At 44.8% G+C, this 24,665-nt stretch overlaps 1 protein-coding gene across 3 annotated transcripts in view; it reads left to right on the top strand.

The window, feature by feature from the left end:
* Positions 1–24,665, top strand: part of kcnj6 (potassium inwardly rectifying channel subfamily J member 6) — a 47,942-nt gene that overhangs the window by 17,335 nt on the left and 5,942 nt on the right. The window contains exons 2-3 of one of the 3 annotated variants that reach the window (XM_023840212.2): positions 1,964–2,030; positions 12,733–13,657. In XM_023840212.2, coding sequence (XP_023695980.1) covers positions 12,757–13,657 — 901 coding nt within the window. In that variant the 5' untranslated portion in view covers positions 1,964–2,030; positions 12,733–12,756. Of the gene's footprint in view, positions 1–1,963; positions 2,031–11,912; positions 12,283–12,732; positions 13,658–24,665 lie in introns of those variants that run through there. The other 2 variants (XM_023840213.2, XM_023840211.2) reach the window with 2 other exon arrangements.

The raw sequence follows: 24,665 nt of genomic DNA, 5'->3' as shown, positions 1-24,665 counted from the left end.
GGGGTTGGGAACCTCTGCTCTGCATATTCCCACATGCTTGGAAACCATACGTGTAATAAAGATGTATTCGCACCCCAAGCCAAAAGTGGTAATGGAAGTTGGATGGATGGAACGCTTCAGCACCCATGAGTGGTATCTGCGTCTCGGTGGACTCAGTGTCATGCCTGTCCCACTTTGATGCACAGTGACAGATAAACGCAGCTTTGTGGAAATTAAATTAACACCGCGCAAGCCAGTGTGCCTCAATAGCACAATCGCTACCCGGAGAGATGAATACACCATGCAATTACAGGCTTGATGATTGAGTGCGAAAAAAAAGGACCATTCCCCCATTTGCATCATTACTGGCAATTTGAACAGGGGGCGCCCTTTTTCTTTGAACTTTGCCTAACCGTATTTTTCTCCACTTCATATTCATGGCCAATACGGCAATAGGGACAGGTCGGACTAATGAATTACCAATTCATTTGTGGTTAAGCCGTGAATGACCCTCACTTTGCCGGATTGCCTTCTGCTCCCGTTTTGGCAGAGTTGCACCTCTTCAGCCTGCCACCAGGGGCACCGCTGATCAGCTGTAACACTCGGTATGCGTCATACCCTCCAACGGCCCTTTCATTGGAGGCAATATGCTATGCAAAAAGTCGAGTTATCCTCAAAGAATCAAAGGGAAATGTCAGCGGCCCACATTACTGGCTCCTGTGGTGAACCGGGAGAAAAGGATTCGCCTCCATCCACCCCACCCAAAGGGTGCATTTGGAGTCGTAATGCCAGTGGTGTATGTCAGCTGGGTGCCCAATCTACCATTGTACCATCAGCAGCGGCGGTGTTTACCACTACTCTGATTGTGCATTTGCATAGGGCCCCTGGAGTTTGGGCCCCCACTATTGGACTCAAACAGTCACCACACTAAATATTAAAAAAAACATCTTCCTGATTTAGGATATGCTGAAGCAGCATGTGCTACCCACCTAGCCAGCTACGATCTTCTGACTTAACTTTGATAACTGTTTATTTAGTGAGAGGGGTTAGGGGGCATGGGGACCCCTAAGTGACTTTTTGAGTGGGACCCAGAAACAAAAAATCTGCCCTTGAACATCACAACGTGGGTTCTGAAAGCATCCGGCTTCTCCTGTTGTGTTAGTGCACATGTGATGCTACTGGCTGAAGGTATGACCCGCCCCCTTAATCCTTCTTTTGGCGCTGTTAGACTGAGGTCGCAAAACATTTTTTTATGTATGGGCTGTCAAGTTCCTCCTCGCTCTGTGTGTGGAGGCAGGAGCTGCCGTATGGCCCGTGGAGAACATAGGAGCGTTGAGGAGCCCAGGTCTTCCAGTCGGTCCGAGTCGAAAGCTGGAGCGTGGGGGCCTGCAGCAGAGAGATACCACGGAGAAACGAGAGTCGTGCCGTGCGTACTCGCCCGGGCAGTCGGGCGTGAGATGATTTGCGGTGTAAGGACTCCGAATCTCCCAGTAGATGTTTCATCCAAAAAAACGACGTACGAGGGCCACAAGCCTTAGGGGATTCTAGCTCGCTCCGTAGGTTGCGTTGGCGCTCAAAACTCCAGATGGAAAAAAAAAGCGACATGACACAATCATCTCAGAGCATACTCTAGGACTGCAGCAAAGAATTTGATTAAGATTTTCCAGGCACTTTTGTTTTAGTGAGTGACTCTTTGTAGCTACCATCCAAACGGTGGGCAGGGATACCGATGCACATCAAAGAGATGGGCAGAGATTTCAGAGCGAAACAGCTGGGGATTCAGCGTTTTGCAGCATCACTGTTTACTCGACTACAGGCCATTTATATTCGAGCTCCGTTCCCAGCTTTAGAGAAATTAAGTCGACCGCAATGCTGAAAACTCCACGCGTGTGAAGAACAGAGCTACCGTCCAGTGTGCTCCTCTTAAGTACGAGCAGATCGCTCTCATAATGGTACATTTTGTGCTCTGTTTATCTTTGCGCAGAAATGAAAGAAACACCCCGGACATGTGAAAAGGCAGACTTAGGCTCCCGTCATCAGAACGCGTGAAAGTATGTGCGTTTATATTTTTCAGATGGTCCCAAATACTGAGTTATTACCCCTGAAATGGTCCACTTTGGTTTCTGTCTTGCTGAAGGAGATGAAGTCTGGGTGCTGCAAGGGATTCCATAGGAAAAAAAAATGTTACTCCCACATTACAATGCCGACGAAGCTGGCGAGGCGATGCTTACATAAGGACAGGGGGTGACCCTGTAAATCCCATTCAGACATGGGCATAAAATACAGGGGAATAAAACTGCCCAATGCATGCCCCTGGACCCCCCTAAATGTTTAACCCAAAGCTACGCCCCTGCCTTCAGACATGAGGTGCACAAAGTTAATAGACAATTAACAGAAATATCTGGATAAACAGGTGAGGGATGGCCTGTTGGCTGGAGGTGGCACTTCCTGGGCGGGTTTGTGACGTTTAAGGGGCCTCCGTCATGCCCAGTGGGGCCAGCATGTGTCAGCACAACCAGTATGTCTCCCAGGGTGTCTGAGGGATGAAAGGGCCGTAAAAAAAAAACCAAGGAGGGGGTGTGAACGGAGAAGGTCACTCAATGTGCTTGCTGAGGGGGCTGAAATGCACAGGTGCTGTTCTTGGGTCCAGCAGCCTGGAGACTCTCAGTTCTGGTTCTGCTGCCAGCCCAGCGTCACGTGGTCCATCAGACACCATGGGCAGAGATGGTAGCAGGATGGTAGCGATCTGAAGGTGCTCTGTGGCACCCCCTGGTGACTGGACTCTGTAACGCACCTTGACTGGGTGTGTGCTGCTTGGCTTGGGGAGCGTCTGCTTCTGGAAGCCTCCATCCCTCCGGAGAGTCTGTGCTAGTCTGTCAAGCCAGCCTGGGACCTCAGCGGACGCTTCATTATCGAAAAGTCTGAAAGTTACACCCCCCCACCCGACCTCCCGCCTTCCCACCCCTCTCATGAGGCGCAGGCAGATCCAGAGAGCATTTCATTGTAGGGGGGGGGGTGTCTGGGCTACGAAGCACAAAGAGCGGCTCCGAGCTTGTCCTGTCCCACTGCTCTCGCCGGTCTCGCCGCTGCAAATTAGCAGATCTGTCTGAAAATGAAATGATAATTTCCTTACATGCTCTGGCAGCAGCGATCAGGGGCCAACATTCTCACGCTGGATGGCTCGCAAATCCCAGCCGTAATCGAATCTATTTGTGGCCAACAGATGGCCGCTGATAGGAAAAGCCTTCTATCGAGTAGCATGGCCAATTTTCCAGAATCAGTTATGCCTGAAAAAAAAATAATCTGTAATCCAGTCAGCACTCTGCGGTGGTGCAGGGGGCCTGGCCGTTAAGCTGGTACAGTAGGCCGTTTCTAGAACCTTCTGGGAGAAAATGAAGTGGTAAAATCCCTGCATGTAGCTGAGGCTGATGGGTGAAGAACTGGCTCAGAGACATGTAGATGTGAATGGGTTCAGTTGGGAGGGGGGGGGCATGTATGTTAAATGTCCTACAGACGCTCCCTGCATCGGTCAATAAACCGTCTTTTCAAAAAGGAATAGAATACCATAGAATGCCTTCAGTTTTCAGCCCATCAGGGGTGTCGTTAGAGATTTTGGGCCCAATGAATGCAAGTCATATTGGGCCCCCAATCCAGACTAATCATATTATGTTTGAAATTTTTTAGGACCCTTGCAATTGTTCTAACAAACCCCCCTCTCCCCGAGCCTGTAAAATTTATTACCCAGAGTAAAGTTTTTAAGAAAAGCAGGGCAAGCCAGTCCCCAGAGAAACTGGGGGGTAAAGGCCTCTTGGTGACTTCACTTTGCCAAAACTAGGATTTGAATCAGCAACCTTCTGATCACAGGCATCGTGGCCTTAACCTGCTGAGCCACAGATAACCGGTAACCGGCTGCTGATTCTGAGTGTCCGGAAAACAGGCTGAATGGTTCATCCTGCAACTTAGTCATTTACTGAGGATTAGAGGTAATTTTTCTGTCACACCTGCGGTGGGGGTCTCTGAGGGTGTGGGGATGGGGAGGGAAAGGCAGCATGCTGTTTATGCACCTTAATGCTTGATTACACTGTTGGACGATGGGGGTGTCAGGGGACAATGTGAGTACAGTGGACCAGGGGCTGAGACTGGGAGGCTCTCTGATAGGACAATCGTACCGGGGGCCGTTAATAGGTCCTGATCCAATTGGTCAACAACAACAACAACAAATTTATCTTTGTATAGCGCATTATCACAACATTACATTGTCCCAAAGCGCTTTACAGCATCCCCACCCAAAGCCCCCAGTGAATAAGCCATAGGCGACAGTGGCAAGGAAAAACTCCCTAGAAGGAAGAAACCTTGGGAGGGACCAGACTCAAAGGGGGAGCCCATCCTCCAGGGGCCGGCAGGGAGAGTCAAATACAGTTAAATCTGAAACACAAACGGGGAGCAGGGGAGAGATGACAAGCCTCCTGATCCAATTGGTCAGATGGCACGACCCTCGCAGCATCCGCTCCGCCTCAGGGTGCCGGTATCACGGGGGTCCTACAAGATGGCCGTGCTGCTCGTCATATGAAGGAAACGCCCACCTTGACATCACGCCAAGTTTCCAGAAACATCCTTTTGGAGACTTTAGGAGAAGAAGGTTGAAAAAATGAATCTTTTTAATGTATAGATCATACTTCTCTGCTCTGTGAGACATACTAGAGAACATTGAAAAACATGTCCAAAAAAATGTTTTTCTATGTTAACGATTTCACTGCCAAATACCAGCTGAATCTGGTGCATTAACGTATGTCATTGTGGCCCACAAACAGCTAAATGAAATCACGAATGATCACATGAATAATTGAAAAACCGAAGCTGTGCTTGGGGAAAAGAGAACCTCCTCCGCCATATCAGAAAAGCGACCCGATTTCAGGTCACGACACCGATCTCCACTGTGAAGTTACCCTGACTATTGACATCCCTACCACTTCACCTATTAACTGTCAATATCTGGACAAAAGTAACAAAAACCAAAGTCCATATCTTTCCCCTCCTCGTGTACGACAGGGATGATAATCCGCCAGGAGGGACTTCTCTCATTTTAGCTCTTTAAGAGTAAAAGCACTTGATGGAAATTGGTGGATTGTGGACAGGCACCGCTGTCGCCGTGGCCGCTGTCGCCGTGGCCGCTGTCTCCGTGGCCGCTGTCGCCGTGGCCGCTGTCTCCGTGGCCGCTGTCGCCGTGGCCGCTGTCTCCGTGGCCGCTGTCTCCGTGGCTGCTGGCAAGCGAGGCAGTTTGGGGATTTTCCACAGCTTTCATTTAAAAAGGTAAATATCTCCAGCTGCCAAGCAGAAGCTGGGTACCTCAACAATGGCGCATTTTAAGCGGTGTTTAGGCCAACAAAGAAGGATGTTAGGAATAGGAGGATGCGTTTCATTCCTCGGGAAGATGAATACGCTTAGGAGGAGGCAGAGGAGGGGGGCTTGAGGGATACAGTGGGAAGTTGCTTGGTTCCGGATCATTCCGTAAGCCCTTTTCTCGTGCGAGCCACTTCCTGAGCAGGCTGGCGTGACGCTCCCCTGAGGTGTGCGAGACGCGCCCGCAGCTACGCAGCATGGATTTTGCCACCGTGTTGTGCTTTGCGCGGAAGGCGGCCTTTAATGTTTCCTCGCTCGGCTGTGCAAACGCAGTATTGATTTGGAGACTGTAGGTTTTGTGTGGTCCAGGGATGTAGCGGGCCGGGGGGGGGTATGAAGGCTTGCATTTGAATGGCTGAACAACAGGCAAGGGGAGGTGAGGGTGGGGTCCTCCTTCTGGGGGGGGGGGGGTATCTACCACGCCATCTGATTCTCTCCCAACTAGGAAATCGTTGAACCCGTTCAACTCCAACGACAACTAAGATTAATCGCATCGTGTTCCCTCAAGGAAAGTCAGGCACTTTTAAAAAAGTTTTAATCATATTTTATTTAATCATATTTTAAACATTGATAGTCAGTATTACGGGGGTGATCTCACACGCCGCTCAAATTATAGAGAAGATGGAGAAGACAATAAGATGAACTGATTAATGTAGTGCTCTGTAATTTTGGTCACCATGGTGCATATTTTTAAATTAGATTTCAATCAAGTGGCTAGTCATGTGTCACGGAAGCAGGGTGGGAGAATTACATTAAAAATGGATTTTTTTCCCTCTGAAGGCAAGGGTGGAAATTAAAAGCAGAGCTAAAATGAAAGGGGAGCTTAGACCATTTCCTGTTTTTATGTCACGCAATTAATTAACAGTTTACACAACAGACAAGGCAGGCCTAGCCCTAAGCGGAGGCGGAAGTTTGCCCCCAGAGTCTGTGTCGGTACTGCAGCACTGCAGATCGGGAGCTGAAGAGGGCACAGGCCGCGACTGTCTTTAGCAGAGCGGGAGTTTTTGACTTATAATCAGGAAGCTGCAGGCTCTGATGTGCAGATGGTCCCAGCTCCACGCAGAAGATCCTTAACCAATATGACAGACATGCAGAACATCAGCTAAGTCGCAAAATAATAATACAACCAGAAGAATGGTCAAAAGCAAAGAACAAATGATCCTTTTCAGAAATAAGAAAAACAATATGGAGTGATGAAATCATGAGGTCAAAGGTCAGAGGAGACAGGGGTCAGTATCTCTTTAGCCCAGCTAACAGGGCAGTCACGTTTCAGCCCATGACACCACATTTCATTTCAGCCAAGGCGATTCATAATCCCTGTTTTGGGGGGGCGGGGGGTTGCCAACCAGTGAATCATCTCACGGCTCCCTGGGAACCCCAGGTCTACAGCAGGCACTCTAGAGAGATTCTGCATGGAAACGTGTTTGTTACCAGTCCGGTGTCCATCTTGTTTCCCGTTGGCTGGACGATGCCCAGATTGTGCCCCGTCTACCCCCCCACCTTAATTTCTCAGAAAATCGAGGCACGTATTTCAAAGGTCAACCAAGTCCCCCTCCGTCATTAAAAAGACATTAACGAAGGCTAGTTTGTCATCATCTGTCCACGAAACCTAAGTGTCCTGCTTCTGACTGATTACATTCTACTCTCATTATAACAGCAAGAGTAGAATTATAATTATAATAGAAAACGTTATAATGCTGTTTATTATAACATACCAAATATTGTGGTCAAATATATATATGCAATTAACAATACCTTTAAAAAACATTAAACATGTCTCATGGAGTCTTTAAAAATGTATTGATGAATCACTGAAGCATGTAGACCTAAGAGCAAAGCTAATGTCTATGCAGTGTTGCAGACCTGAATGCCGCTTTCCCCCCTGCATCAACAACAGAGGATCCTTGCCCCACCTCAGCCAACCTCACCTTTGACCTTTCAAGGGCCCCTGTGACAGAGGACACGTTTAGGGGGGGCCTTGTTTCCTTAATTCCAACATGTGGATTCCCATCCTGACACCAGTTTGGTGTTTGTTGTTTGCTTAGGAAGTTGCGTCCATGATTGGTTCCAATCCCTAACTGCTTCTGGAACTGGCTGCCTCTGCTTTCTCAAAATGTACCAGTGTGGCCTTTCTTCCAGGGATTGAGAGAGGATTGATGGTGGACCATTGAGGACACCGATCTTGGCTGGACCAACAGGCCAAGATCCTCTTGGTGAGGCCAACAGGATAACTACACCACTGCTTAACGGCAAAGATGAAATAAAACAAATCAGATAAAGATGAAAGTTAAGCCATAAGACAAGTATTTATGATTAGTGACACATCCTGTAAGTGGCACAAGAACACACATGCAAAAATCCAAATCAGCAACTGGACCTGTCAAAGTCCACAGCAGGAGGGGGTTACAGAACTGTGCATTTGGTCACACGCGTGTGTGCACACGTACACACACACACACACACACACACACACATACACACACATACAGACACACACCAGCATGTGGAGAGAAGAGATTAGGGGAGACAGTTAACGCGACTAGCTGATGGTTTGATCAAAACTTTCCGTTTTATAATCCAGATTTCATGGAGAATGAATTACACAAAGCAGCTTTTCCCCCGGAGAGGAGGTGCAATTGGCAGCTGATGATGCGATTATCGTGTGACTCTTTCCAGCCAGTAAGGAGCAGTCAGACTGCATGGCAGCCTGCTTAAAGTCAAGTGTGGCTGTGGTGGTACTTTGGAAGGCACCCAAAAACAATGAGAACTAATGCACAAGCCCCTCAAGAATCTCAATAGTTAAAACTTTCTTTTTCCCCATGTTGCTGTCTTATGAAGGCGATTACATGGGGAAATTTGTTGTTTTAACTCAGTGGAGAAGAACGTGAAAAAGGGAGCTGAAAACTGCAACAAGCCAGGCAACTAAAAAGGCAGTGAGCACATAAATTTAAATATATTATTTCACACGGTTAGACAACGGGAACTTGTTACTATTGCGTTTCACTGAAATATTCACATTTAATTAACTATGAAACCATAAGATCAAAGTTTGTGCCTGAACTATTTTATATACGGACAATATTTTCTTCTGGAAGTTGTCAGTAATGCCCTGTATTTTGTGGGGAGTCCAACGCAATTTTAAATATGATGCATCTCTTATTATGAAGTCGCTTTCCATTCGGGTGTGTACGGCCTTTGGTTTGTCATCTAATCAGCATCAGTATTAATGTAGGTGTTCTACCATCAGCCAGATTCACTTACATGACGAAGGAGCCGCAGATCTGATGAAGACGACATATCCGGGGGAATGAGGGAGGGGGGGTGCTGACTGAAGTAGCTGTAATTGAATTACCTGCTTCTTGTCTGCATCGCTGCCGGCTTCTGGTGACACAGGGATTAGTCATAAGAGTGACTTCCCCAGCAGACATACCTGGCCATGCAGGGACCTTTATCAGACGTGAGGCTAATTATAGGCTATTCGCTCCACAATGATCTGTGGTCCACTTTGTTACTGTCAAATATACAATCGGCGCCTTTCATCCCTTTGTTTGAAGGTATTTCATTAAATCCACAGTTGCACATTTATTTGGGGATGGAGTATGAGGTTTCAGAAATAAGACAATTGAAACTTTACATTTAGAGCTGTCATACTCCTTGATTTCTGCCTCGGAGACTGTGTAGATTTATTCAAACTGAATAGGAAAATCAATCACTTATTTAGAGGCTTTGGGCTCCTGTCCTTCAAAGTAGACTGTGGAGAAGGTGTAAAACAGTAGGATATGGTGCAAACTGTGAGAGACGGTGCCATCAGCGGGATTTAACAGACAGCCAAGCTTGGTAAACCAGCGCAGATCCATTTGTGAACTAAAGTCTCATCTTTCTCCAGCTTTCTCAAGCCGATGTGCTTCCTGGGTGCCGTTTGATGTTATGTTGTCAAAATCACCTGGAATCCACTGGCCAATAAGCTTGTCTCAGTTACTCTCGGCAGTTTCGGTATGGACACAAAGCACAGCAGTACTGCTGAATTGTAGCTTTACTTCGTTAAGGAGGATCTCCAAGAAGAATTGCACAGAAAATGTTTGTCTTTATGTGACTTGTGTTGTTTAGTTTAGGTGGGTGGTTTGTTGCACATTGGGTTAGGTGTCCGTGCTAGTATCTGGAAGCTTGTAGGTTCAAATCCCATGACTGGCTGAGTTACCATTTTGCTGTTGGGCCCTTGTGGAAGGTCTCTAACCTTTAAAGATGCAGGCTGACTCTGTGCTCTGACCATAAAAAACTGTGTTCTCACCTGTATGTACTTGTATCTTGTGTCTTTCATGGAGTAAACAAAACTACCCTGTTAAAAATATTGCTATTTTCTTCAAATGGCAATTATTTTGTTTCATTTTCTGGCATATAGGTCACAGCCGGAAGCTTCACAGACTTTATACAATGTCCGCATGTGATACCAATGAGCCATTTTACCAAAAAAAAAAAAAAGTTTAATTTTAAAAATATACTTTGAATATATGCTGTTAAGTGGAAAGGTCTTCTGGGGATTGTCTTCGGGTAAAATTGCTAGAAGCTTTTATTTGTCTTTATCTCTGAGGGACAGAAAATAATGTACAGTATAAAGTTGAACTGATTCTGTGATTACAGCTGATTGTATGCTGTAAGGTAAACAGCACTATATTTGAGTGATGTCTTAATGTCGAACACATTGATTGACAGGCAGAACATTTTCAGGAATAAATGACTCACTCAATAACACTTATAGCAGGAAATTACTGATGTTTCAGGAGTACATTTTACTTTCTCTAATGGTGTCAGGTGGAAATGTTCAGAAAATGAAGTATGAGGTTTCCTTTCTAAGATGCATGATGTTTTGGGTACCCAGATCATTTTTTGTTGCTGCACAAAACTAAATAGACCAGGGTTCGAGTCTCCACCATGGCTCCATGTGTGTGGAGTTTGCATGTTCTTCCAATGACATCATGGGGTTTTTTCCGGGTACTCCAGTGTCCCCCCACAGTCATGCTAAGGTGAATCGGAGTTACCATACTGTGCATGTGTGCCCTGTGATGGGTTGGCACCCCATCCGGGGTTCTTCCTTGCCTCCTGGCCACTGTTTCCGGGAAAGGCTCCACACGCTCACAACCCTGCATGGGACAAGCAGGTATGGAAAATGGAAGGATGGGTGAATTCTCTCATTTCCATTAACATCTGCCTTTGCATAAATCAGAAAAAAATCATTGTAATAAATGTTGTAATTAGGCGTGCAGTGATCTGACTTTCTGTATCTAGCGCACGGCTAAGCTGAATTTGAAAGACAGCCTGTCTATAATGAGAAAGTGAGACAGTGTTGCACATCCTGTGACTCAGCTAAACATGCAGCAAGCCTCGAACGAGCCTGGAAGTGTGGAATCGGCCTGGACAGATTTCCAAAAGACGTGCCAGTGTAAGGCACGGCGTCAGCCCTCAGCCCCAGACGACCTCCTGCTCGAACCAAGGCTTCTGTGGCCTGAATCCCCCCTCTCTTCACACATGGGATGTCTCTGAACGGGATGCTTCATGATAGCAGTGCTTTTATTAGAAAATGACCCACGTTTAATACTCAGGGTAAATATAATTCTGATAAAAGATCCAATTCATAGCATTTTTCAAATCTAATGTCACACAGCAAGCTAAATTGAGATTACGTTATCGCTTCAAAGCGGAGCGAAGTTCGGGTGGGGGGGGCGTCGCATTATGTTTCTACTTGCGCCGTCGCAGTGGAATCCGTGGCACTGTTAAAGGATCCACTGCCCTACATTTGCTGAGTTCTGAGTTCAAAGTGCCCCCGCAGCAGTGAAATCTGGGGACATTACGTCACGCTCCGCTTTCTGCAGACGCTGCCTGTCAGCTTGGCTGAATTTCATTTTTCACTGATGATACGCTGCACTCGAGCCGACAGTGGGGGTCGGTCACATGACACAATGCGACCAACATAGCTCAAATAGGTCCGAAATGAGGAAGTGAGTGTCTCCAAGACTAAAAAGACATTAAAAGACCCATGAATTTGGAATACAATGTTTAATCTGTATTTTGTCATATCATGACATGAGCTGACGTAGTCTTTTCCATTGTGTGATCAGAATGTGCACCAACCAAACAAGTGAAAGCTGTTCTATAAAAATTAAGCAATTTATTTTCATATGTGCAGTGTCTACACAACAAAATTCTTAGTTATACATTCCTCCAGATGATGAAAGAAAATGAAAACAGAAAACAATAGCACAGTAGATAAGGATATAAAATATATATATGGTGGATATGTATATTTAATATCCTTATTTTGACAATAAAAATATTAAAATATACACACAGTCAAGTGCCTCCTAACAACATTTCGGTCAGCGATGGACCGCATATATAATAAGATTATAATGGAGTTGAAAATTTCCAATCGCCTAGTGATATCATAATCGTTATAACATCGTAGCACAACACATTGCTCACGTGTTTGCAGTGATGCCGGTGTAAACAAACATATTGAGCTGCCTGTTGCATGACACAGTACAGTACATACAAGTATCTGCAGTACATGATACTTCGTAGTGTTAATAAAGAATCATGTTGCTGGTTTATGTATTTACTACACTGTACAGGTCGTCGTCAACTTACGACCGTGATTGGTCCGACGGCCCTTTATTTTATATGAAAAAATGATCATCATGTATAGTATACTGTATCATAAAATTAAATCTTTAAGTCATATTGTTTGGCGTTTTTAACCTTTTTATCACCGTTTTCTTAGTTCGTTGCTGCCGGCAGTTGGGGCCAAAACTGTCATACGCTCAGACTGGGTAACACCCGCGTTGCCGGCTGCGGCACAGTCGTGGCCACATTTCCGCGGTCTTGGAACAGTCGTAAAGTCAATCAGTCGTAAGTTACGTAGGTCGTAAGTCAACAACGACCTGTACTTTTTATCGTTATTTAGGCTATAGGCCTACCATATAGCCTAGGCGTGTAGTAGGTATGTCATCTAGGTTTGTGTAAGTATACTATAATGATGTTCGCACAACAACAAAAATGCTTAACGATGCATTTCTCAGAACGTATCCCTGTCATTAAGCAAAGCATGACTGTGCATACATACATAAAGTATCCATAAAAATATCAAATATGCATATGAATACGATAAAAGTACATGAGCTCATCCCAGGTGTATATAAATCTCTGATTAAATGTGTTCATCATTTAGAGCTTACTATGGTGAAACAAAACTCATTATTAGTCTAGATAGAATAAGTTGCGTGGACGGGTTTGACCTGGCTATCTGTCTGACCTCGTCACTGTCTGTAATCATGGCTGTCTGCCCATCTTCTCTCCTAGGCTCAGGTCCTTCTAGTAGCCCCAATGGAGCAGGATGTGGAGAGCCCAGTCACTATCAGACAGCCCAAGCTGCCTAAGCAAGCCAGGGAAGACCTCCCCAAACAACTGGTGGACAAAGAACAAGGCAAACGGAAGATCCAGAGGTATGTTCGCAAGGACGGAAAGTGCAACGTCCATCACGGAAATGTGCGGGAGACGTATCGATACCTGACGGACATCTTCACCACCCTGGTGGACCTCAAGTGGAGGTTTAACCTCTTCATCTTCGTGTTGGTTTACACGGTGACATGGCTGTTCTTCGGCTTCATGTGGTGGCTCATCGCTTACATCAGAGGAGATCTGGAGCACATAGGAGACAACCAGTGGACTCCCTGCGTCAACAACCTCAACGGCTTTGTCTCTGCTTTTTTGTTCTCAATAGAGACAGAGACCACCATTGGGTACGGCTACAGGGTGATCACGGACAAATGCCCCGAGGGTATAGTTCTACTCTTGGTCCAGTCTGTGCTGGGGTCTATAGTCAATGCCTTCATGGTGGGCTGTATGTTTGTAAAGATTTCACAACCCAAGAAGCGGGCGGAGACTCTAGTTTTCTCCACCAATGCGGTCATCTCTATGCGAGACGGCCGACTGTGCCTGATGTTCAGGGTGGGCGACCTCCGCAACTCGCACATCGTGGAGGCATCCATCAGAGCCAAACTGATCAAGTCCAAGCAGACCAAGGAAGGGGAGTTCATTCCCCTCAACCAAACAGACATGAACGTTGGCTACGACACCGGCGACGACCGGCTCTTCCTGGTGTCGCCGCTCATCATTTGCCATGAGATCAACCAGCACAGCCCTTTCTGGGAGATCTCCAAGGCCCACCTAGCGAAAGAGGAACTGGAGATTGTGGTCATTTTGGAGGGCATGGTGGAAGCCACTGGTAAGGAGTCACATGATGAGGTTAATGTCACACTCCACTGAAAGGTATATATATTTGCACAGTTTATAGATGTGGAGGGAGATGCTTCATAGGCCAAATACCAATTTTGACTATTTTTAAGGATAGCTAAAAAGGTAATGTAGACTTCTTTACTTGTGTAATTAGTTTTAGTCCCTTTGTTCCTGTGCCTGATATTTAAGAAAGCCATATCATACATAATGATGAAGCTAGTGACTTGTGCTGAATGAAAAAAGAGGATCGGTTAGGTCAATTAAGGCATCAAGATACGTCAGACTGGGACTTTGGGTGATAAGATTATGTGCCAACCAAACTCCCGAGACCCACGGGGTGTCTGTGAGGTCAGCTGCTTACAATGGGACTATTGTTAGAAGATTTAAATCGAATTGGAAGGGCAGGTGCAGCCCTTGGTTGTGTAACCAGCTGCGCTGATGTTAACATGGCCGACACGTGTTCCCATCTGATTACTGAGACGGCCAAAGCCCATTTATATACCACAGTCACTCTACGGGGCCTCTTTGCAGACCGGTCATGTTATAAAACTGGTTCATCGTCCAGATAAGTTCTGCTCATTTGTTCAATTTCAGTTGTCTTGTTACACTCGTAGTCGCATTTTGGAGTTTTCCTTAATTTTTTTTGACACAACCAAAACGGGTGCCCTGGTCTTTATTTCAGGTGGCGGCATCATATGTCTCATCCTCGAATCTCAAAACAGCCCAGTTAAGTGGCAAAAACACTAAATCTGCTTCTGGGGGAAGTGGATTTCACACAGCTGTGTGGATGAAATTCGGGACGGCAGTGTAATGTTTACAGCCTCAAGGGTATTTTTCAACTACATATGGATTTACAAACAGACTTGTGTCTGAATATATGAAATCACATTCTGTTTGCCGCCCTAGGTGGCATAAGAAATCATTATTAGAAAAAGTACGATATTTCTCTAAATAAACCGAAAATAAACTCATGAATAGAAAAAAACACAACCGGTGGCACGGTACAAGCGGTAGCTATTGCAATTTTCTGTCACCCTAAACGAATGGTTCAGCTAAAGAGGAGGAACGGGGTTGTGGTGCGCCAGCGAGCGCCGCTGTTCCAGAAACCGCAGAGCGTCCATTTCACAGGGAGGGGGCGGCAGAGGACGAACCCCCGGTGTTGAGGGGGGGGGACTGCGCATTTTCACGTTACGTTAGCGAGGTAGCGATGATGCGGTTGAGTCACTTTGTATATCCGGGGGCTGCTCCTGCAGACTGCTGGCCGGACACCGGGCCGCGATCAGGAAAGAGCCGCTGTGGATTGGCTCAGCTGATCTTGCTCCGAGTTTGTTTTCAGTTGAGTGAGCAGAGAGCCTTGTCCCCACAGGCAGAAACAGCATAAATGTATTAATATCGAACCAGAGCCAGTGGAAAGACACATAAAAACTTTCTGATTTAATTTTTTTACAAACTCCTCTGAATTCTGAGATAAAATCCTTTCCTACACATCCTTGTGCAATGCAGGTATCCTGGCTGGTGTTTGATGTGACTTTTACTTTGTGCGATGTGTAGAGAAGAATCTATAGTCTATTTTTGCACAGTACAGCAAACGATGATAATGTAAAAAAGACATTGATATTAGGGTTACGTACAAGAGACCAGGCTTTTGGGGAAGACAGAAGCCCAGCTACCCAGAAGCTGCACAGTTTGGTAGCCTGTTCTCCAAAAAGTCGCATGTGCTCATTTGACCTCTGTAGGCTTAATTCTGGACAAACTCCAGACCCCAGGTCCAGAAATCAGTCTGCACATTTCAGCCTCCCCCCTCGTGCTTTCTGTTTCGTGGCAGCCTGATATCAGACGATGTGCAAATTAGCCAAAGGAGCTCAGACAAGCGCGCCGACCTTTTCACTCCATTCACTTTCCCTCCACAAGGTGCCCGCTAAGGCTGCTTTGAAGCATACTAGCCCTTTGCTGACTAAAAAACAACCTAATATAATACTAATGGCATTGTTTTTGATAACAAAATGGGCATTATCATCTGAAACTACTCAGCAACAACAAGTGCCACTCCAGGAATCTGCGGATGCTTCCAGCAATTTAAAAAAGGAAACCGATTAAATATTCAAGAGCGACCTGCTTGGTTGCCCTTTTTTGTCAGCCACCAGTTTTAAGTAACAGTTAACAGATACGAGCTGCTTTTCCCACCGTTTTCACGCCGTTAGCCTCTGAGCCGTTACCGTGAGTGCACTTTCCCTTACACGCCATCGACTGGATCTCCTCTGTGCTCCTGCAAGGGTTTTCCTTCCTCATTCAGCTGAAAAAAGGGCTTTGTGCACATTTTTAATGAGGATTAACTACCCATAAATTATCTTCAATAAAAGTTTTTTTATGACAGTTGTCACACAAAGCCTATGTGTGCAAAGCGTTCAGCATATGACTGCATTTCTATATTGTTTTGTTTTATTTTTTATTTTTTAACAAATAGCAACCTTTAATTTTAACCTAAAATGCATAAATGGAGGAATGTGTGTGTGGGGGGTCATGCATATATTATATACATTATATATTATCAACTGTCCCCACAATTTCATAAAAAATTTGACATTGTGGGGACCACGTTTTCAGTCCCCACAATGGAAAATTATCAATTTTTTGCAATCAAAAAACTAAAAATGACAAAAGTCTTGTATTTTGTTTGGTTACTTATATTAAGGTTAGGGCTGGGCAGGGGTTAAGGGTGTCACTGCTGGGATTGGGGTTTTGCCAAAAGAAATTAATGGAGAGTCCCCACAAAGATGTAATTACAAACCTGTGTGTGTGTGTGTGTGTGTGTGTGTGTGTGGCTAATTCAGCGGCACCAGGGTATTATATATCTGGAGGTATGATTAAACGCTTTCCATTAAGTCCTTGTTAATTCAAACCCTCACACACCATCAGCAGCACCATCTGAAGTGAGGTCAGAAAAATACTTGGCGTCTGACAAATGTACGCACTGAACTCATTCTTTGCTGTGGCAGTTTCTTAATTACACAGATCGGCTGCTTTTGTCTGAAACGTGACTGGCGACGGCAACTAAAATATGAGGCGAAGCATGTTCAGTTACAGGCTGAAAAGGGCTGCCGCGCAGTGCTGCTGTTTGTCCGACTTGCCCCTGCTGGTCAGCGGCGAAAATAGACACACGTCTGACAAGAGTCCATCATTCTGCCTCGTTCATTGTCCTCACCCCCCCCCCCCCCCATCTGTCAGGTTAATCAGCAAGCGAGTGCTTGCCGTCAGGATTTCCTGGCAGAATGACGAGGGATCGTCAGAAGGGGGGTGGATTCACACGGGGAATTAACGAGATAAGAAAGAACCAGAGAGCGGCCATTAGCCTTTAGCCTTTTGTGTGCCCATCCAATAAAAAAAATCACTGTGACTGGCGCACATGCAAGCTAATGGATCAACAGCTTTAAAGCCCCATAAATGATTCCGGCAATAATTGATATACATGGCAGATATACAACTTAGGCAACACATCTGGCTATATGATGTGTACGGTCAACATGAAAGCTAGAACCAGAAAAGGGTGGATTTTTTTCGATCGTATCAGTGCTTTTAGGAAAAAGACGCTCTTCTTATGCCAGTGTGCCACTACTGTGCTGTAGTTTGAGGGGTTGCCATGGTGACCATGTTTGCTTCGTGAGTGCAGGCAGGGATTCAGGCACAAAGTGAGCAGGCAGGAAAGCCCACTACAGTTATGCAACCCGCTTTATCCGAAAGGCAGGCCACACCAGCCAATGGGCATCGCATTATTATTAGCTGTCTTATTTAGCGAGTGGGTGGCAGCGTTCTTGCATTGCGGGATTTATTTTAACCAAGCACTTGTGTTCTATTGTTTCAAAAAAGAGGCTGGTGGTCTGGGCCTGGATGAAGCCTTCAGAGGTCAACACTGTGTTGGGGGGCGAGGGGCTCCCAACCACAGGTCTGGGTGCTGAGTTTTGCATTCTGTCTGCATTTAATTGGGTTGCCAACTTTAGTCAGCTGGCTAGCATGAGATTTTCAATTCGAGACAAGTCTGCACACAAATTTACACGTATGTAACAGTTTTATTGTCTTGTAAATAATGTGTAGGGTTTGCCAACTACCCCAATGCTGTTGATGCAGCTAATTTTAGTTTATAATGGAATAATATAGACCATCACCAGGAAGTGACCATAGAATGCCGTGGGGGGAAGTGCCGCGCACGTCTCTCTGCCTTTCTTCCGCCTCTGATGACCCCTCGAGCGTGTATCTCTGTGCGACGCTTTACAGCCGCCGTGTCGCCAACCCAGATGGGCATCGCTACTTCAGTGGCCCGGGGTGTACAACCCAGAGAGACCTAACACATGGGGGAAAAAAACTACAGAAACACCCCCCCCCCGGTCCCTGTTATATTAACATCCATTAGCATTTATAAACAATGAGGACCAGGTCAGGGTTGAAACCATAATAATCGATCCCGGGGGGAATTTTTGTGCATATAGCAGCAGCTTACATACAGTGCAAAACAGACAAGGTGAAAGATAGTATACATACTGCAAACAGATTAAAAAGTATACAGAACACAAATAGAATGCTGAAATCAAAGAATATTATGGGATAGTAGAGATACAGAATGGTGATGGGATATGTGACTGGCATAAGGCAATGGTATAATTCAGCTTCAAACCAGTCGGCCATGTTTAAGAGGTCACACGCACATAAAAGTACACTCATGCCACTCAGACGGCCAAACACATGTGACTTCATGTTTACTGATGTGCTCCAGGTTAATTTCCGCACCCGAGTGTGCAGAGGTGGTCCCAGAACTGCCTCTTTGGCAACAGGGTCGTTCCAAGGCTGGACTGGTCATCTGGCATAGCAGGCATTTTCCTGGTGGCCCCAGTGAGATTTGGGCCAGCAAAAATTGAGCGTGGGGGACCCCAATATCCAGAGCTGATTTTTAATCCTGGTTCAACCATGGGTCTGGATCTTCATCACCCCAGGTGGCAGTAACACAGCTGCTTCTTGGGTGTGGGATTCGGACGTGTCGATCTGCTATGCAGGGAAAGCAGGTCAGCGAGCCACACTTGGCCGGTTAAATATTTCATGGGCGCCAAAAAGGCATGCGGGGGCCGGGGGGAGGGGTGCACTTAAACCCCAGGCAAAGTGATGGGACATCTGGGGTACTGGCTTCCCTGCACTGTCCACCAGTAAGAGAAGTGGGCCTGAGGAGTCAGGGTCCAGCCTCACAAGAAACGGCAGCAGTTTTACCACAAACAGGCGTTTTTTTTTTTTTTGTCTCTGATGGAAAATCAGTGGGTGACGGGGAATCGTGTCCCAGATGGACTGGATCTACGTCTAAAGTCGTACTTTAGTTCATCTACATGCCTTTGAGGGCCTTTGCGTCAGCGACTTGCTGTCCATCTGCCCTGCAGCAGACCAGCTCGCAAAGCACGTATTAATCCTGCTGCAGCCGAACGGAGTGCGTGATTTATCTAATGCCAGCATTAAAGCTAACAAACAGTCAACGTTTCTTTTTTTTTCTTTTTTTATCATCAGGCAGCAGATGTAACCCAAACAGCTATTCAGGAAGCGCAGCGGGATCATTAAGATCCCGCTAATAGCCTGTGTGTCACTCAGCAGGTTAGGATGCTGTGCTTGGGGTTAGGAGGTTGCTGGTTCAAATCCCATGGTTGGCAATGTGATCTCAGTGTTGGGCCCCTGAGCAAAGGCGCTGAAACCCAAATGCTCCGGGGTCTGGCTGACCCCACTCTCTCAGCTGTGTGTCACTCTCCATAAAACTGTCTGGTAAATATGTGCAATAAATGTTTAAAATGAAGGATAAGGGATGTCACCCAGTAAGTCTTGCTCCAGTTAAATTATTCAAAAAAGGAGAAAAGTCAAACTGGGGAGTGAGTCTGTCACATTGATTTCCCATGAGATCTGTGATCAGAAGTTGTTTTTTTTAATAATTATTATTTTGACATGTCAGCCAGAAACAGGATATAAAATAAGTCAAAGAACATAAAGGCACTTTTTTCATCCCAATTTTTATTTTGTAGTATAATTTGTATCAGGGCACCTATCCATCTCCCAACTGCTAATCCTGGACAGAGTCGGGTGGGGAGGCTGGAGTTTGTTCTAGATGTATATACACAAACACAAAATCAGTACAATTTGGAACTTCATCTATATAACCTAATTACATATTTTTTGGGGCTAATTATGTATGTTTATTAGACGATAACAGCCCTGTGTGTTCACAGATTCCTGATTCAGAAACATCTCCTGGTCTTCCGTTTAGCTGAGGATGTTTGTATGAAATCCTCACAAGTGCCACATTTCAGCTGTCTAATAATAGCAGGCATTTCGGGATGACTGTACAGATATGCAGTCTGGGTTACCTGGGGCGGACAGATACAGGACTTCCTGTCTGTGTGACTGATTACTTGTAGAAAGACAAACAAAAGTGCTTTATGTGTAACAGTAAAGGTTGGAATAAGATTCTCATTCCATCCAGGGTGTAAATGTGCCCCCCTTCTGCCTGGGGTGGGAGCAAGATCCCCTACAATCCTAACCAGGATAAGCAATTGGAAGACAGATGGATGGATGGATGAAAAACAATACAATATAGCATAAATGAAAGCAATGATATTTCTGTGTTTATGAATTATTAGCATTTTATGTGTAAATGAAGTCATATTGTTTGGATACTGTAAAATGTTGCCCATTAGTTTATGCTCCACGGTTTGTCGGCTAGCTTTAAAATTTGACGCTCTTAACACGCGGATCCTTTATCCTTTATTGCACCCAGCTGCCCTCTAGTGGCTGATTCGTCTCCTGGACGAGATGCAAAACGATGTATGCAAAACATGTAAACAGATTGCAAAATATATATATATATATACGGGCTTAGCTATAGAAGCGTCTGAAAATTACCAAACTGAAACATAATCCCCTATTATTTGACTGGCTAATAAATACAAATTTAGGCAGGACAAACAGTCCTAGATGGAAAATGTATTTTTAAATACATCGATCCATCCATATTCCAACTGTTTACTCAGCACAGGGTCACTGACATTTAAATATAATGTTTTCTATTTATAGTGAACAAAGCATGAGATAGAGAAAGAGACCAGATGTTTCGATTGTTCTGTGCCTGGTGCTGAAGGAGATCAAAGAGAATACTCTTCGTCTGGGTTTATGGATTTAGAATCAAGCTACTGGTTGTTGCCCCTAGTCCTAGACATATCATAATATTTCAAGCTGTATCAATGTGCCCAACGTGACTCAATGTCATAAATTGACATAATTCATAATTTGTTCATCTCCCACAGACGAAAGCCAATTTACTTATTATGAAATAATTAAAGCATTCATCCCGCATAAACATTCTTAAATCAACCATTCAAAACCCCTTATTGCTCCCATAATATGATATTCAAGGCCTAAATTGACTGAACTGTGAAACAAATTCTGAGGAATCGTCTTGGAAGCTTTATTATGTCGACTTTGTTGACTTCTGGCTTTCATTGTCTGGAGAATTCTGGAGATGATCATTGGGGGTACATGAATGTTGTTTGGACCTAGAGGAACTAAATTATAGTGGGGCTATACCCTTTTTTTCTGACAGTGTAAGGGTCACACTCTTCTACAGCATAGTAGCTTTGCACCTTTACTGAAGACCTGGCTTCTCCAGTCTGGTCCTGGCTTTGATAAATGTGCTCTGGTTCGGACCTTGGTCTCTGGCTTTTCCCTCTGAACTGTCAGATGTTGTTGTGATTTTAAATGCATTTTTAAGGCATCGCTGCGTTTTCTCCAGAGTGCGGCTCAGGCTCTGGATGAGATAGAGAGCAGAAAGGAATCGGCCACTACAACCTCAGAACTTTGGTGATGCTTTTCCAAAGGTGTCTGAGCTCATTGTACCAAGTCAGTGGCAGCCTCTTCTGCAACATCTATCAACTAATGATACCACAAAAAGCCTCTGTTATTGTTTGGCAGTAATTATATTGACATGGCTTTTACTCCTGCTAAATAATTAATGAACCTGAGCAGGATGTAACAGGATGGGAGGAAATGAAATATTTGAGTTCCTAAATTAGCTTTTGTTTTAGTTTATGCGTATTTGAGTTCACCTTGCCCTCAGGTAGCAATTCTGCAAGTCAAGGAAGGGTATCTGTCCCCGCTTCTGGAGTGGACAGTTGGGGAGAAGACGCTCTTTACACGGCTGCTTCATCAGAATCCGTAATCACACGATGAGTCTGACTTTCCATGCTTCCTGGCAGAGAAGACTAAAGATTTCAAGAGTGCTGCTGGAGCACCGCAGTCCCGGGGAAGCGGATTATCCCGCCGCGGTGGCTTCACATAGCTGAAAAAAAATACATGATGGACGAAGCAAGATGGGAATTTCATCTCGTAGCGCTAAGAGCGAATTTGAAAGCGAAGACATGCGGTAGTCTAGGGGCGGGGGACGCAGGTTTGTATTCCATGTTGCACGAACTTCGGTGCCCCGAAGCGAGGTTTTCCACAGCGTTCAGCCACCAGCTGCTCCGCTCAGCTGCAAAACATAATCAGAAGATATGGGGCCCACGTCCAGATGCATGTAGGCGCTAGACAAAACGGTTGCCTCAAAATAAACAAGTAAATAGGATCCGCTCACCGAAAATGTTCCCAGCGCTACCTATTTTTAACACATTACGCAACAAACAAACAGCGCTTCGTCAGGCTTGATGAAGAGCATCCTAATCGAAATTTATTTTTGTTCATCGGGCCTGATCAGCAGCGTCCAAGTGTTTGCTCGTCACTCGGTCCTCAAAATTTCTAATGGGACTATTTTCACTGCAATTTCCCTCTGGATGTTAAATTTCGAGACAGGGGCAGGCATCGGTTGATTTTGCGGATCGGTGAAGGGGCTCGGTACATTCGGTGGGCGGGAGCGAAAGATTTTTTTTAAAGTACACAGTACAAAAACAGAATATGCTGAAAATCCTAATTTTTGAATATTAAGGAGAAATAAATACTTAGTCTCATAATTTTCGTAACTTCCTGCGTGCCTGACCGGTAGCAAGTAAATTTCGGAAACATTATTCGCTGTTGGGTAAATGTTAATTATCAGCATTACAAAGCATTTCCCTCGATCACATCTGCTGCAGTTCTTCTCGATAAGCAAGTGTGAAAGTCAAGCCAGATGGAAATGAGTGTCCCCGGCTCTGTGTTGCCGAGGCTGCTCCCGGAGGTGAGGTACAGGTGAAACGTACAGGCTGTTCAAATGCTGTTCGTGTAAGAGCCGACATGGTTCCTAGCGTAATTTTCTATTCAGCTGTCAGATATCAGACTCATCCTTTGGAACACAAAGGCAAACAGCAAATCAAGGAAAACTGCGTCCTTACAGAATGTCATGCTTTAAAAACACTGCATACATAGCAGGATAAAAATATACAAAAGACAAGCCATGCATGCAATTAAAATTCTCACTGCAAGATTCATTATTACAAACGCAAAACGTGTTTTTGGCAGGCTAAACTCTATGTGCACCACTTACATTCCTGCTTTTTATATACTATATTTCACTATTTATATGTGTAACATATCTAAAAATACCGAGAGCGAAAAAATGCTGACTTAAAATGTCAGCATTCAACTTCAACTTGTAATCTTAAACACAAAGTTTTGTGTTGTGTGATGCATCTACTTTCAGATAGGCCTATTACTAATAGACGAAAAATGTTGATTTTATTTTGTGCTCAAGATCACAGTTTGGGTTTGTCAGGTGCTATGTGATTTTTTATTACGTTACATTCTTTTAGCCGACGGTGATAAGGGGTTTGTAGCAGGTGGACCAAAGCAGACCCCTCTTCTTGCTCGGAATCGGTGATGCGCCGTCCCGCGTTGTGTCGTACGTATGACAGATCGGGCTACACAGCAGACGCTGGAGAGGCAGGGAAGATGAAAGGAGGCAGAGAAGAACTGGGAAAAGTTTTAAATCTGCTAAATGATTCCTTTACCACGACATTATTTTATAATTATTATTGATTCCAATTCATTAGAAAAAATAATGTGGCTAATCGTATAATACCAGCTTTTCAACCCCAAACGCCAATCATTTGGTAAAGGTCTTTTCTGATGATAATGATTTGGTATTCGGCGGATTTACATTGACGAGCCGCTCCAGTTTTCATGTTTAGTCGCCATTTGCTCCAAGGAAGCGGCATGGCTTTTGTCTAGGCCCACCTTATCAAATAGCTGCTTTTTGTGATATATTTGCTATTATTAAAATTGCACGAAATAGGACATTTTCAGATATTGCAATATTTATAAAGCAAAAAGTGAGTTCAAAATACATTTATTTCCAATAAACCCGTCGATGACTGAAACAACAAAGATGAAAATGGATAATGACTGCCCCGGAGAGCGCGTGCGGAGCTCATGCAAATCAGCGGAAGTAAACTTTAAACTGATTTTTTAACATAGGCTACTAGATATTCTTGAAAAGGAACAATCATTAAAACTGCAATGCTTGTTTCCTAGGACAGTTAAAATGTTTTAGCGAAACTATATATAGCGGGGGGCCCCGCACTCAGCGAACCTTATCGCCAAGATTTCAAAATACTGGAACCGAATTGCAAATTAACGTTGTTTTTGAAAACGCCGTACACTGCAGTATAATGTCCGGACATTATGAAGTTACGAAAAAGCCTGATCTCAACCAAGCTGATTATCGCGATCCTTGCGATGCGAGTATTGCACGTGCATAACATGCAGAGTCGATATCAATATCGCACGTCGCCCAGTCCTAATTATGATGCTTAATGATCACTAGCAACAAACTCCATGCATCCAAAACACTAAAATCGGTTACATCAGACAAATAAATTATTTTAATAATAAATTAAAATAATTTTATATTAATATTTTAAAAAGTCATGGAATATGAGTCATCGAAGGCTGATTTTTGCTCAGATCACGTAGTCGAGACTACCCTTTGCGGAACAGAAATTCACCTTTGTTTACACCCA

This window comes from Paramormyrops kingsleyae, chromosome 6 (assembly GCF_048594095.1).
Source record: "Paramormyrops kingsleyae isolate MSU_618 chromosome 6, PKINGS_0.4, whole genome shotgun sequence".
Classification (NCBI taxonomy): domain Eukaryota; kingdom Metazoa; phylum Chordata; class Actinopteri; order Osteoglossiformes; family Mormyridae; genus Paramormyrops; species Paramormyrops kingsleyae.
This window is presented reverse-complemented; position numbering and strand designations above follow the sequence as displayed.